At 45.6% G+C, this 13,207-nt stretch overlaps 1 protein-coding gene across 1 annotated transcript in view; it reads right to left on the minus strand.

The window, feature by feature from the left end:
- LOC130485221 (cyclic AMP-dependent transcription factor ATF-7) overlaps window positions 1-13,207 on the minus strand; it is a 137,015-nt gene that overhangs the window by 92,296 nt on the left and 31,512 nt on the right. The window contains exon 2 of the mRNA XM_056858357.1: window positions 3,228-3,291. Within this exon, the coding sequence (XP_056714335.1) occupies window positions 3,228-3,275 (48 nt within the window). The 5' untranslated portion in view covers window positions 3,276-3,291. The remainder of the gene's footprint in view (window positions 1-3,227; window positions 3,292-13,207) is intronic.

Raw genomic sequence — 13,207 nt, forward strand, 5'->3', positions numbered from 1 at the left:
TGAGTTATTCCATTCCCTCTTAGTTCAGCAGGCAGGAATCAAATATTTAAATTTCCTGGTCTCATAGGGTAAACACCCCCTATTGCCATTTCAAAACTTTCCAAGCCTTATATTAATAATGAGAACGTTGAAGAAACAAGTTATTTGTAACTGTACATTATACAGGTTCCTACTAATGGTACGTAGAGAGTGTGCAGATAGCTAACCAACAATGAACTTTCAATTTCAACTGGAAATGAAGATTTGTGAACCCAACTATAATACCATGTAATGCGAGACGTCTGGGTGGGCAAGATGCCCTTCGTCCCTCTGAGCAGAAGAAGCCTTCACGGTAAGTAGCCAAGGCTCTTTCTCGCTCAGAGGGCCAAAGGGCATCTTCAGAATGGGACATACAAGAGCAGTCCCCACCCTGGGAGGGTTAGACATCTTGGATTATGCTCTGTAATACCCGTCTGCCGAAGGCGGCATCTGCCGACGAGTAAAGGTTTAATTTGTAGTGTTTTACAAATGTGGACACGCAGGACCAGGTGGCCGCTTTGCAAATCTCAATGGGAGCCTGTCTGTCAAAGGCTGCCGATGTGGCTGCGCTTCGAACCGAGTGAGCAGTGATACCCCTTGGGATAGGTAGCTTGCTTTCCGTATGCGCAGTCTTTATGCATGAGGAAATAGTGTGGCTAATGGACGCCCTTGACATAGGTTTACCCTTGTTAGGAGATGAAATGTTAATGAACAGTGAATCCGATGTTCTAATGGTTTGTGTACAAGAAATATATGTGTGTAAAGCTCTTCGTAAATCTAGTGAGTACCAAGTCTTTTCCTTAGGTGTTTTCGGATTAGGCAGACTGAGGGGAGGACTATGTCCTGCTCTCTATAAAATTTTGTGCTGCATTTTGGTGTAAAGGAATGGTCGTGTCTGAGTACAACCTTGTCTTTATGAAGTATAATCAGCCTGGGCCTAACTGAGAGTCTGACCTTCTTCAGTGACAAGATCTGATGTGTGTAGTGCAGTGACTGGTGTCTCCACTGGGGGTACGGGGCGTCAGGAGGCAAGGGCGAGCCGCCAGCCTCTTTCCTTTCTCCTCCTTCATGCTGTGCGGGAGGAGCGGCTACAGCCGCTGTAGTATCCCGGCTGCGAACCGCCACGGAATTCTCTCTGCTTCTTGGTGGCGCGGTTGAAGAGCGGGTGGTGGCAAGTAGGCGCTTGGCGCGCTTGTTGTTGGCCGAGCCGGCCCTTTTGCGCTTACTGGAGCCCCTGGCGCTGCTTTCATTTTTGGTTTTAACCCTCAAGTCAACTGATTGACTGCAAGAGAGTTGGTTAGGATCGGGTGGGGAAATTAGTGGAACTCCCGTTAAGAGGCTAGGGTCTAAATCGTCCGGCACAATATAGTTGTCGGTTTGCCGAGCCACCATTTTGTTTTGGCGAGAAGGTTCCCTATATTCTCCCCCTTCCTGATCCTTCCAAACAGAGAAAAGATAGAGATTACAGTATAGTAAGTTTTAAATAGAAATAGAATTAGGTTAGATTATTAGAGAAGTAAGTAAAGCGAGTTTTCTATTCCTTATGTAACTGAGAGCTGCGAAAAGGCTGCTCTCCCGATAAAGGCAGGAAATAGAATGGCAATAGGGGGCGTTTACCCTATGAGGCCAGGAAATTTAAATATTTGATTCCTGCCTCCCGAGCTAAGAGGAAACGGAAACACCCGTTCTGAAGATGCCCTTTGGCCCTCTGAGCGAGAAACCCCAAAGTAAACACTGCTTTTACATTCATGGCTGGGAGATTTTGCAGGACAGTAGCTGAGAAGGCAGTTTTACAGAAAGAGGGGCTCAAAGGAAGGAGATTTCACCAACGGAAAAAGGAATAAGAGAACACTCCCTGGATAGTTTTTGGAAAAGATTTTGTATTGCAGATTTGGAACAGGCAAGTCATCAACAGGGCTCCATTCTTCTACTTGATTTTATCTTTCACAGATCGATGTATTATGGTATTCGTTTAAGAATAATGTTCCGAAGAAGACACACACTGCAAGAGGGTTCCATGGCTCAGTCTTAGGTGGTTTTTCAACCCAGTTTTGCTATCAGGCTAATCCCATAAGCATTTAAGTGTAGACATCAAGAGTAGACCTGAGACATTTCAATGGAACTTCTATGTACGCAGAGGACTGCAGCCTAAGAGCAGTTTCTGCTGCGTGCTTACTATGATGAAGTCCACATTACTGTTTTTAAATGTGTGGTGCTCCCCATTATGCAAACAGACATACACAAAGTAGTATCATTTCTGGCATGGTACCCATGCATGTTGCTTTTTTGGACTTGTGTTCCTCATCACATACACAGGCACTATACGTACAAAACATCACAAATCTCTGTGCACTAAAATGCCCAGCCAATTCCAAAGATAGTTAAGAAAATTCCCTACACTAGTCCAAAAGGTTACTTATTCCCCTTGATTAAAAATATTTCTCCATTTGAAAATGAAAACACTCACAGGCAAATGAAAAAGCAGTTTGCAATTTGCATCCATAAATTATTAAAACTAACAGAAAGAGGACAAAACAGAAGAAATAATGTATCTGAAGCTCTAGCTTAAAGACTTACAGTAGCAGCAACACAATCTAAATAGACTTTAAAAATGAAACAAATAGGATGCTATAGTTGAGAAGATTGTTCCGGTAGAAGCTAGGAGACCCAAGTTCAAATCTCCACTCTGCCATGAACCTTGCTAAGTGAGCATGGGCCAGTCTCACCCTAATCTACCTCACAGGGTTGTTGTGAGGATAACACAGACGAAGAGAATATGAAGCATGCTGTCCTCAGCTCCTTGGATGAAGGGCAGGATAAAAATGTACTAAAAAATACATTTTAAAAATGTAACATGCTACCTCACTGGGTAACTGTTTGGTTAAATAAGCCCTGAAAGAGACACACAATGTTTTATCAAACAATAATCGGTATACGGTTTGTCTCCTCTGAACTCTATGGATATTATTTGTGTGTGGGGGGGAGGGGGGAATCAACAGAATACCAACACAGTTCAGAAGCCAGGCAAATTTCATTACTTCAGAGCCCTTCCACCTGGTCGTAACCTGGATTTACACACTGCAAATCCTTCGATCTGATTACCTCCAGTGATCACGTAAAACACTGGCTTTAAACTCTTTGCTTTAGTGATAAAACAGCCACTTTGATTCACAATGACATACTCGCAATAAAGTATACTGTAAACATACCTGTCCGCAGCCTGGGGCACTGCACACAAACGGCCTGTCGTCTCCCATATTTCTCACAGTTGAACTGCACAGGACAAAAAAAAAACAAGGGGGGAAATTATTAAATAAGCCAAAGAAGAAGCGGGGGGATTAGATAGCATTTGTGCATTGCTTTCCATGAACACATTTCAACAGTTGTGATAATGTAGGCCAGGGGTGTCAAACATATGGCCCAGGGACCAGGTCTGCCCCCTTGAGAGCTCTTATCCGGGATGTGAGCCAGCCGAAGCAGCCCCCCACCCCTCTGCTATCGATCTGGGCCAGATAGGCATGGCCCGGCCTGACCAAGTGACGTTTATATCGCATCTGGCCCTTGTAACAAATGAGTTTGACACCCCTGATGCAGGTGTTCAGGGAAATCATTCCTTGAGGGGCAGGGAAGGCAATAAGACTTCTGGGGACCAGCTTCTCTGGGGGTTTTTTTTTTGGGGGGGGGAAAGGGGTACAGTTAAAATCCTGGCGCTCCCCCTTCCCTGATTTGGATAAGCAGTGGTGGGGAGGGGGGGGAAGCAGTTCATGCCTGCCAGCCAGTGTCCTATGGTGAACTCTTATATGCAGAAACCATTGTGGGCAGACTTCTTTTATTGCAGATGACAAAGAACAAGAAACAGAGAGGTGGGAGAGAAAGTGAGAGCCAAGTGAGGGTTAGCTTTTGTAGGTCCCCAAGTTATGCCTATAAGAGCCCTGTGGCACAGAGTGGTAAACTGCAGTACTGCAGTCCAAGCTCTGCTCATGACCTGAGTTCGATCCTGACGGAAGTCGGTTTCAGTTAGCCGGCTCAAGGTTGACTCAGCCTTCCATCCTTCCGAGGTCGGTAAAATGAGTATCCAGCTTGCTGGGGGTACAGTGTAGATGACTGGGAAAGGTAACGGCAAACCACCCAGTAAACATAGTCAGGATGTGACGTCACCCCATGAGTCAGGAATGACCCAGTGCTTGCACAGTACCTTTACCTTTAAGTTACGCCTGTATAACACTTTTCCATTTTCTCTGTAGGTGCTTTAACATGAGCACTGAATTGCATGAAAATACCCTGGGAAAAGAGCAAGTACCTCTTAGAATCATAGAATCATAGAGTTGGAAGGGACCACCAGGGTCATCTAGTCCAACCCCCTGCACAATGCAGGAAACTAACAACTACCTCCCCCCACATCCCCAGTGACCCCAACCCTCCCCCCGCCATGCAGGATCCCACAATCAAAGCACCCCCCGACAGATGGCCATCCCTGAGGAGACCCTCTCTGCTCCAGCAGTTACCACCAGCCACTACTGGAGTGGTGAGCCGCCACAGCAAACTGAAGCTACGATTCACATCTGGACCAAACGGATCCTGAATAGATCCAGTCGCTAAAATAATAGTTTGGAATGCAAAATGTATGGCTGAACTGACCCATTCTCTCTCTCCCCCCCCCTCACGCCCTAATTCTCCTTTCTAAAATGAGGGTTAACTGGGTTCCTTTAATGACAAGGGCACTATCTTTCTCCTGCAGAAGGCAGGTAAAAATATTAACCAGTTTCACGATTCCCTCCAACCTCACAAAAGTGGCGGACACATTTATAAAGGGATTTTACACAACACAGAGGCAGAGGGACAGCTAAGATGAAGGAGATAAATCCAAGTGTTCTTGATGCAGGAGTGATATTTTCAGTTGGAGCGGGCTAAAAATTTGTAATTAATTAAAGGATTATAGGAGTGGTGCTCCACTTTACAAGACCATAACCTAGCTCCCTAGTGGATAAACTACAAGACCGATGGCAAGGGTAGTTTGTCACTGGCTACAGTCAAAGATAACAAAGCCTTAGTCCTATTATGCTGTAAGTGAAGCTGTTCTTATTAATAAAGAAGAGTAAATAAAGATACTCCTGCCATGTAAATTCTAGAAATGATAGTGCCATCCGCACAGCTTTTTTTTTTAATAGCTAGATTTTAAAAGCTGTAGTAAAGCAAACGTTATCTCTTCAGGGAATTTGCTTTATGAATGTATTGCAGCTGTTTACGCTGCTTCCAATAATCTGTCCATTTGCGCTCAGGAGTTGGCCTGTTGGAAGCTGAGAACTGTTACTAGCGTTGCAGAATGTAGCCCCTGTCATGGGGGGGGGAGTGGTCTAGAAACACTATGGCTGCTTAACATACAACACGTTTTATATGAGCAACTTAAAAACTTAAAATACACTCATTTGTACCCAAATTAGGGTTGCCAACCTCCAGGTACTAGCTGGAGGTCTCCTGCTATTACAGCTGATCTCCAACCGATAGAGATCAGTTCACCTGGAGAAAATGGCCGCCTTGGCAATTAGACTCTATGGCATTGAAGTCCCTCCCCTCCCCAAACTCCGCCCCCTCAGGCTCTTCCCCAAAAACCTCCCGCCAGTTGCAAAGAGGTAATCCTAACCCAAATATATGAAAGGTGAATGCTTAATTCACTATCTGGGCCTGAGTTGGAGAAACAAGGAGAATGGATATTCTTTCCCTGGGTATAAAAGATGGAATGGGCGGATGGCCTAGGTTTCAATGATGTTACCATGATGTAGGCTACTTATATCACTTCCAAAATACAATGCAAAAATTTATTTTGTATCAAGAGACTGGACGGGATTGTCTGTACATCTGTGGGGAGCCACGTTATAAGTCTGGGCCCAGATAAATTATGTTCATCACGTGTGCGCCATAATCACACACAAGTAAGCTGTAGGTACTTGTAAGAGTTCTTCATCCTTTCCCTGTATTGCCACTTTCTGTATTACCAGTGTGTACCTGCTACATTCCGAACATGTACCCACACAAAGCCCATGAGAACATATCGGGATTTACGGTAGAAACTGAAACACAGCTGGATGTTCACAAGCCAGTGTTAATACGGAACAAACATTTTCGGGGATTTACAAAAGTCCCCTTGAACTAGGATGGGCAAGGATCTCGCAAAGCACTTTTTATATCCTCATACGAAGATTGCACAATCTAGATCACAGTACAAATGAGAAATGCCTTAACTATTAACAGAATGCACTCTGTTAATTTAAAGCATAGCCATGTACTGTATGGATTTAAGCCTTTAAAAAATAAACATAACGTTGAATTTAGCCCTATAGCCAAATAGGTGATGCGCTGTGCAGTGGCAAGCACTTACAGATATGGCAAATGAATACAGAAAGATACCTATAGGTCTTGGTGCAATGGAACACACACATTAGATATCTCTCTCACTCAAAGAAAAGGGCTAAAAATGAAGAACCTAAAACGCAATAGCATCTCTCAAGTACTAAATAATGATCCAAATACAATCAATTTCTGTTTTATCAAACAGGTACAGAAAGGTACATTGTTTACTCACCGAGAAAGTCCTTTCTGCTCTGAAGTAGAAAGGCATCTTGATCTTTGGGTGTTTCTCGCCCATTGCTAGGGGTAGGCAGGACTAAACTAACAACTTCCCTCTCCAGGCGAGGAGCACCTCCCCTTCCAGTTATTCTACAGCAAGCTCAAGAGACAGGGAAAGGCACTCACAAACAAGGAGTACAAACAACAATAAACTGAACGATAAACTTAGAAACATTCTATATGTATGGCTACAATATTATTAGGCCGATCGAATCCATAGGCCAGTTTGGTGTGCTTCAGTCCACCCTTGTAAGATGATGTTGCCATCTCCGGGTGGGCAAGATGCCCTTCTACTTCAGAGCGGAAAGGACCTTCTCGGTGAGTAAACAATGTACCTTTCCCGCTCTGAAGGAAGGGTATCTTGATCTTTGGGATCTCCAAGAGCAATGAAATAACGGGTGGGAACTCAGTCCTCATCATCTTCCACCACGTGCTGTAAAATACATCTGCCGAATGCCGCTTCAGCGGATGCCATAGTATTGATTCGATAATGTCTAATGAAGGTAGTCACGTTGGACCAAGTACCCACTTTACAGGTCTCTTCAGTCGAGGCTTGTTTGAAAAATCCGGCTGTCGTGGCTGCTCTTTGCAGTGAATGGGCTGTGATCCCATTCGGAACTTGGAGACCACTGGCCAGTTAGGCTTCTCTGATGCATTGTCTAATGGATGTGATGATAGACTGTCAGGACATGCGAAATCTCTTGTTGGGTGCAGAAATGGAGATAAACATAAATTACGTTCTCCTTATGGATTCAGTTCTAGATATATAAATATGAATAGCTCTACGCAGGTCCAAGGTGTGCCAACTCCGCTCTCTGGGAGTAGAAGGATTAGGACAAAAGGAAGGGAGGTGAAGTTCCTGAGACTGATGAAACTGGGAACCCACTTTGGGGGTGAACGAGGGATCAGTACATAGCACGACTTTATCTTTGTGAAAGATACATAAGTCTTTGCGAATAGAGAGGGCACCCAATTCTGAAACCCTCCTGGCAGAGGTTATGGCAACTAAAAATAAGGTCTTCATCGTTACTAATCGTAAGGAAACCTCTCTCATAGGTTTGAAGGGACTTTTGGTTAGAGCAGAAAGTACAGTGTTCAGTCTCCAGGTAGGGAAGCGGTGAATCACCAGAGGGGTAGATTGAGCTACTCCTTTAATAAAAGCCTTAACCTGAGGGTGTGATGACAGAGGAATCCCATCAATATCTGGACAGACTGAGGCAATAGCAGACACTTGCTTTCGTAAGGTTACCACTCTAAGGCCCTGCTGCGCACCGTTCTGTAAAAAGTCCAGTAACTGAGGTAGCTTAGGAGAGATAGAGTTGATCGTCTTCCGGTGACACCACCCGGAGAAGGCTTTCCAGGTGTATTGATATATCCTTGTAGTAGAAGGACATCTGGCTTTAAGGATGGTCCCCACCACCTCCACGGAAAGCCCAAGGGCCAAGAGCCTTGCCCTTTCAACCTCCAAGTGGTCAATTGAAACCATCCAGGATCTGGATGAATCACTGGACCCTGTTGAAGGAGATCCGAGGATGTCGGAATCTGCCAAGGTGCCCTGGTGGAGAGCTCCATGAGTGCCAGAAACCACGGCCGGCGTGGCCAATTCGGAGCGATCAGGATGACTTCCGCTCTCTCCGCCCATATCTTCCTGATGACTTTCGAAAGGATAGGCAGTGGTAGAAAGGCGTCTAGGAGACCTGGAGGCCACTGAGTCAGAAGAGCGTCCACTTGCTCTGCTTCCGGATGGTAGAACCGGGAGAAGAACCTTTCCACCTGACGATTCTGGACTGAGGCGAACAGATCCACCGTGGGCATTCCAAACCAGCTGGTGATGGCTTGAAAGACTTGAGTATTCAGCGTCCATTCCCCTTCCTGGAGGGTCTTAACCAATCTGCCTGAGTGTTGTGGATGTACATGTTCTGCCCTCAGAGACAAAAGGTGTTTTTCTGCCCAGATCTTGATGGCTGATGACTCCTGGTGCAGGCGAGAGGAGCGAGACCCACCCTGCTTGTTGATGTGGGCCTTGGTCGCCACATTGTCTGTCCTGATTAGCACATGTTGGTTTCTGACAAGGTTGTGGAATTTGATGAGGGCTAGGCGTACTGCCCTGAGTTCGAGGAGATTGATGTGGAGAGATGTTTCTGACTGGCTCCATACGCCCTGAGCAAAGGAGTCTGCCACCGTGGCTCCCCATCCCTCGAGGCTGGCGTCTGTAAACACCTGGACTGGCTGTTCGCGTAGATACTGTTGTCTGACTGTTAGATTGTCAACTTTGGTCCACCATAAAAGGCTCGTCCTGGCCACCGGACTGAGGGAGACGGTCTTGTCTATCTTGTGTGTGATGAACAGCTGGAATGGATGCAGAGCTGCTTGAAGTGGTCTGGAGTGGAAGTGAGCCCAAGGAATCAGGCCTAGACATGATACCATGAGGCCTAGGAGCCTTGTCAGAGCCATCAGTTGATGTCGTGACGACTTTACCGTGGACTTGGCCATCGCCGCAATTTTGCAGCCTTGTCTGTTGGGAGGAATACTGAATTGGTGGTGGAATCTATGACCACTCCCAGATGTAGGATCCTCTGTGATGGGCTTAGCAAGCTTTTGGCTTTGTTTATAAGAAAGCTGTGCATTTCGAGTGCCGTGATGACTCAAGTGGTGTGCTGAAGTGCCAGATTGTATGAGGGGGTGCATATGAGTAGGTCGTCTAGGTAGGGATGTACTTGGATTCCTTCCTTTCTTAACATCGCCACAATAGCCACCATCACTTTGGAAAAAACTCGGGGGGCAGATGTCAACTCGAATGGTAGTGCCCTGAACTGAAAATGAATCGCAGAAAGCGCCGGTGGGACTGATGGATGGGGATATGCATATAAGCCTCTGTGAGATCTATGGATGTCATGAAGGTGTTTGGACGCAGTGCCTCTATGATGGTTCGCAGTGTCTCCATACGAAAATGTTTGGCCTGGATGAATCAATTGAGAAATTTGAGATCCAGGATAGCCCTCCAGTCCGCATTCTTTTTGGGGACTGTGAAAAATATGGAGTATACTCCCTGGAGATGTTCCTGAATAGGTACTTCCTCTATGGCCCCGATCCGGATCAAGTGAGAAATGGCTTCCATCGTTCTCTGATGTTTTACAGCACTGTGGTAGTATGGCGATGCAACAAAGCAATCTGGAGGCTTGTGATGAAATTCTATTAGATATCCCTGCTGAATTATTTGTAGTACCCAGGCATCCATCTGGGAGTGGCGCCACTGTGGAAGGAAAAGTTGTAACCTTCCCCCCACCATTGGATCCCTGGCGACACTGCTTATTTCCTTTGAAGAATTTGTCAGGTTTGTCCGCCCTAAAGGACTGTGGTTGTGAGGGGCGGTTGAATCTGTTGAAACGTCGAAAGGACCCTCTCTGAGGAGCCCAGTGTGGGCGTCTCTGATCTTGTCTGAACCTGGATAAGGTATGGTAGGATCGAAAGGACTGAGAGTATTGGCCAGGACGGGGTTCCTTTTTATGGGATTTAAGGATCGCCTTATTTTTATCCTTAATTTCGGAGAGCATCTTATCTAGTCTCTCTCCAAATAACTTTCCACCCTTGTATGGGTGACCCATTAACATGGTCTTGGACCTGTACTCAGTCGACCATGGTCTTACCCATAGGGCCCTGAGAATGGCCGTATTGGACTCAACCGCTCTATCAGCGAAGATCACTGCATCCAAGGAGGCATCTGCCATAAAGGAGGACGCCTTTAGCACTCGAGACAGGCCCTCGGCTATTTTTTTATCTGCGGTGGGTAGATGCTGAGTGAGCTTCTTTATCCAGGCATTTGAAGCCCTAGCCATCAGTGCTATTGTGGTATTGGCCTGAATAGACAGTGCAGCTGCCTCATGCACCTTTCTGGAAAGAAATTCCATTTTCCTATCGAGCTGATCTTTAATAAAGCCCACTCCATCCTCTGCCAGGAAGTCAGAGGATTGAAGGGCAGAGAGAGGAGCATCTACCACAGGCAATTCCAACATATCCATTGCATATGAGGCCATATCATATAGTTTCTTGGCATTGCCAGAGAACTGTTTATTATGTAGGGGTTTGTCCCATTCAGCTCTAATAAATTTCTCAAAGTATTCTGGTAAGGGGACCTTATTAATTTCTCTGCTCTTGGATAATTGGCACTGCTTTCATAGCTGCCTTAGTGGGCCACTGCCTAGAGGGGGAGCTTTGGCTGTAGCCAGGCTCCTCCTGCATGGGTTCAAATATGGCTGATGACCCAGGGGAAGATGTCCAACTATATGAAAACCCTTGAGGAAGTGGCTGAGGGAGTCTTTGAGGAGAGTAACCCTGCTGGAAGGGTAGGATAAGACATTGGAGCCTCTGAAAATGTCTTTCCATGGAGCCCTCTATCATATTATGTACCTGTTCAAATGTGGGGTTCTTGGGGGATCCCCCTTCCTCAGAAGGCTAGGTTACTTTACCCTCAGTAGGTATCCTGGGCTCCACATCCAAAGGCGCAGCAGAGGATCCGGCAGGGACCTTAGAGGTCGAAGCGGAACTCTGCTTAAGCTGGCGCTTGTGGCTGCCGCCTTTTTCCCCCGCCATTAGACTTGTTTTTCTTCAGCAATTTTCCAGCCGAAGTAGATGGCAGCAACAACTTTCCGGTCTCCCTCTCTGATAGTCCGCCAGGGCGGCTAACGGCGGGAGCCGATTTTAAGGCCAATTCTTGATCTGCATCAGAAAGGAGCTCAATGTCCTCCGATGCAGCTTCTCCGGCAGCCATTTTGTTTGCCGTGTCTGTCCCGCGGCTTAGCTGTTTCTCCCGCGGCTCAGCTGATGGTCGGCAGAGCAGGGAGCTTAAATTTAAAAAACAAACATACCCAAACAAGAGGGAGGGTAGGGAGGGAAAACATTTGGATACGGCAAGGTCAGGAAAAGAATCTATTCTAACCTAATTTCACTAGACCTAGGCAGCAGCTATGGCTGCAACGCTCTCACCCCAGCGAAGGAAGGAGAAGAACTGGAAGGGGAGGTGTTCCTCGCCAGGAGGCAGAAAGTTGTTAGTTTAGTCCTGCCTACCCCTTGCAATGGGCGAAAAACACCCAAAGATCAAGATGCCCTTCCTTCAGAGCGGGAAAGCAGGAAGTCCACAATTTAGACTGCATTCACATTTATTTAACATATAAATGGTGAACCTACAACTTAAACCAGGGCTGGAAAAACATTTTAAACCCCCACTTCCTTCAGATCTTTTCAGCCCCACCTTCAAATTAAACTTTCAAAGTATAGAAAATTTTCATACTACAGTACAACGGACTGAAAATCAAATTGCTTTTATATCACATGGACATCAAAACATGAGATCTCCATAAGGAGAGAAACAACCAACTCCGGGAGCCAGGCCAAAGTAAAGTGCCAATATATCAGTTTAGTACAATACACTGCCCACGCTATTGACTATATTAATTACCAGAGTTGATGTTTCCTTAAGCAGCTCTGTAGGAAACAAAACTGCAAAACAGTCCCCTTCAGCAGGGAATTCAAAGCATGCCGCAACGAAGTTTTACAAGTAACCTTGATTCCTGTGATATGCTTGTGCCCCCAATTGAGAGCAAGTGTGGACACTACAAGATAAGCCATAATCTTTCGTTCTCACACTCAAGGAAGCCCAAATACTTCCTTTCCCAGGGAGGCTCACTCACAGTGCATTCCTAAGGAGAGTTACTCCAGTCTACGCCCACTGGAATGAATGGGCTTAGACTGGAGTAACTCTCCTTAGGAATGAACTGTCGAAGTTGGAGAATTCCCATTTCATACCACAATATAATTAAGCAAGGAATGTTTAAACATCCAACCATACGTGAAGAGGTGAAATCCCCATTCAGTACAGAGGGACAAGGAAGAGACTTGGGGAAAGTAATGGTTTATTATAAGTGATATTTTATAAAGAAAGTGAGCCCCGTAAATATAAGTTGTTCCGTGCTTTTGATAATGAAAACAAAGGGAGCTTTTAATGGTTAGTTCACTTAAACCTCACCTTTCAATTTATCTAAACCTGGCAGAGCAGTACTTCCCTTTACGAAGGTCTTCAGCTACCCCCCTACTGAGGCTAGCACAGGGTCAGTGTTCAGAAGTCAAAAGCCTTTAAGAATAGCTGTGGGATTTACAAGATTTGTGGGGATTTTATATCTATTCTCCCCCCACCCCCCGGCAGTACTCAGGATACTTAGGAGATTTGCTCAAGGTCTTACATGACAGCATAAACCCTTCCATTAAAAAAGCATTACTCAGTGACTTCCAACATTATAAAGAAAATTCTGCCATCTGAATGCATAGAAACGCAGCATTTTTTTGTAATGTCTGATGAGGAACACCTGTGTATAACTCAGGCTCTAGGTGTGCATGCATGCATCTTGTGCATATCCTTCTGTGTATGTTCCCTTCGATACTGCAAAGAACCATCTGGCTAACAACGCTTTGCAGCAAGCAAGACTTGCACTCCTGTTGAGCAAAGTGGTGAACTTATCATTAAATATATGGCTGCATTGTAGTCAGCAAGACATATAACAAAAGTTTTACA

Source organism: Euleptes europaea, chromosome 1 (genome assembly GCF_029931775.1).
Source record: "Euleptes europaea isolate rEulEur1 chromosome 1, rEulEur1.hap1, whole genome shotgun sequence".
Lineage (NCBI taxonomy): Eukaryota > Metazoa > Chordata > Lepidosauria > Squamata > Sphaerodactylidae > Euleptes > Euleptes europaea.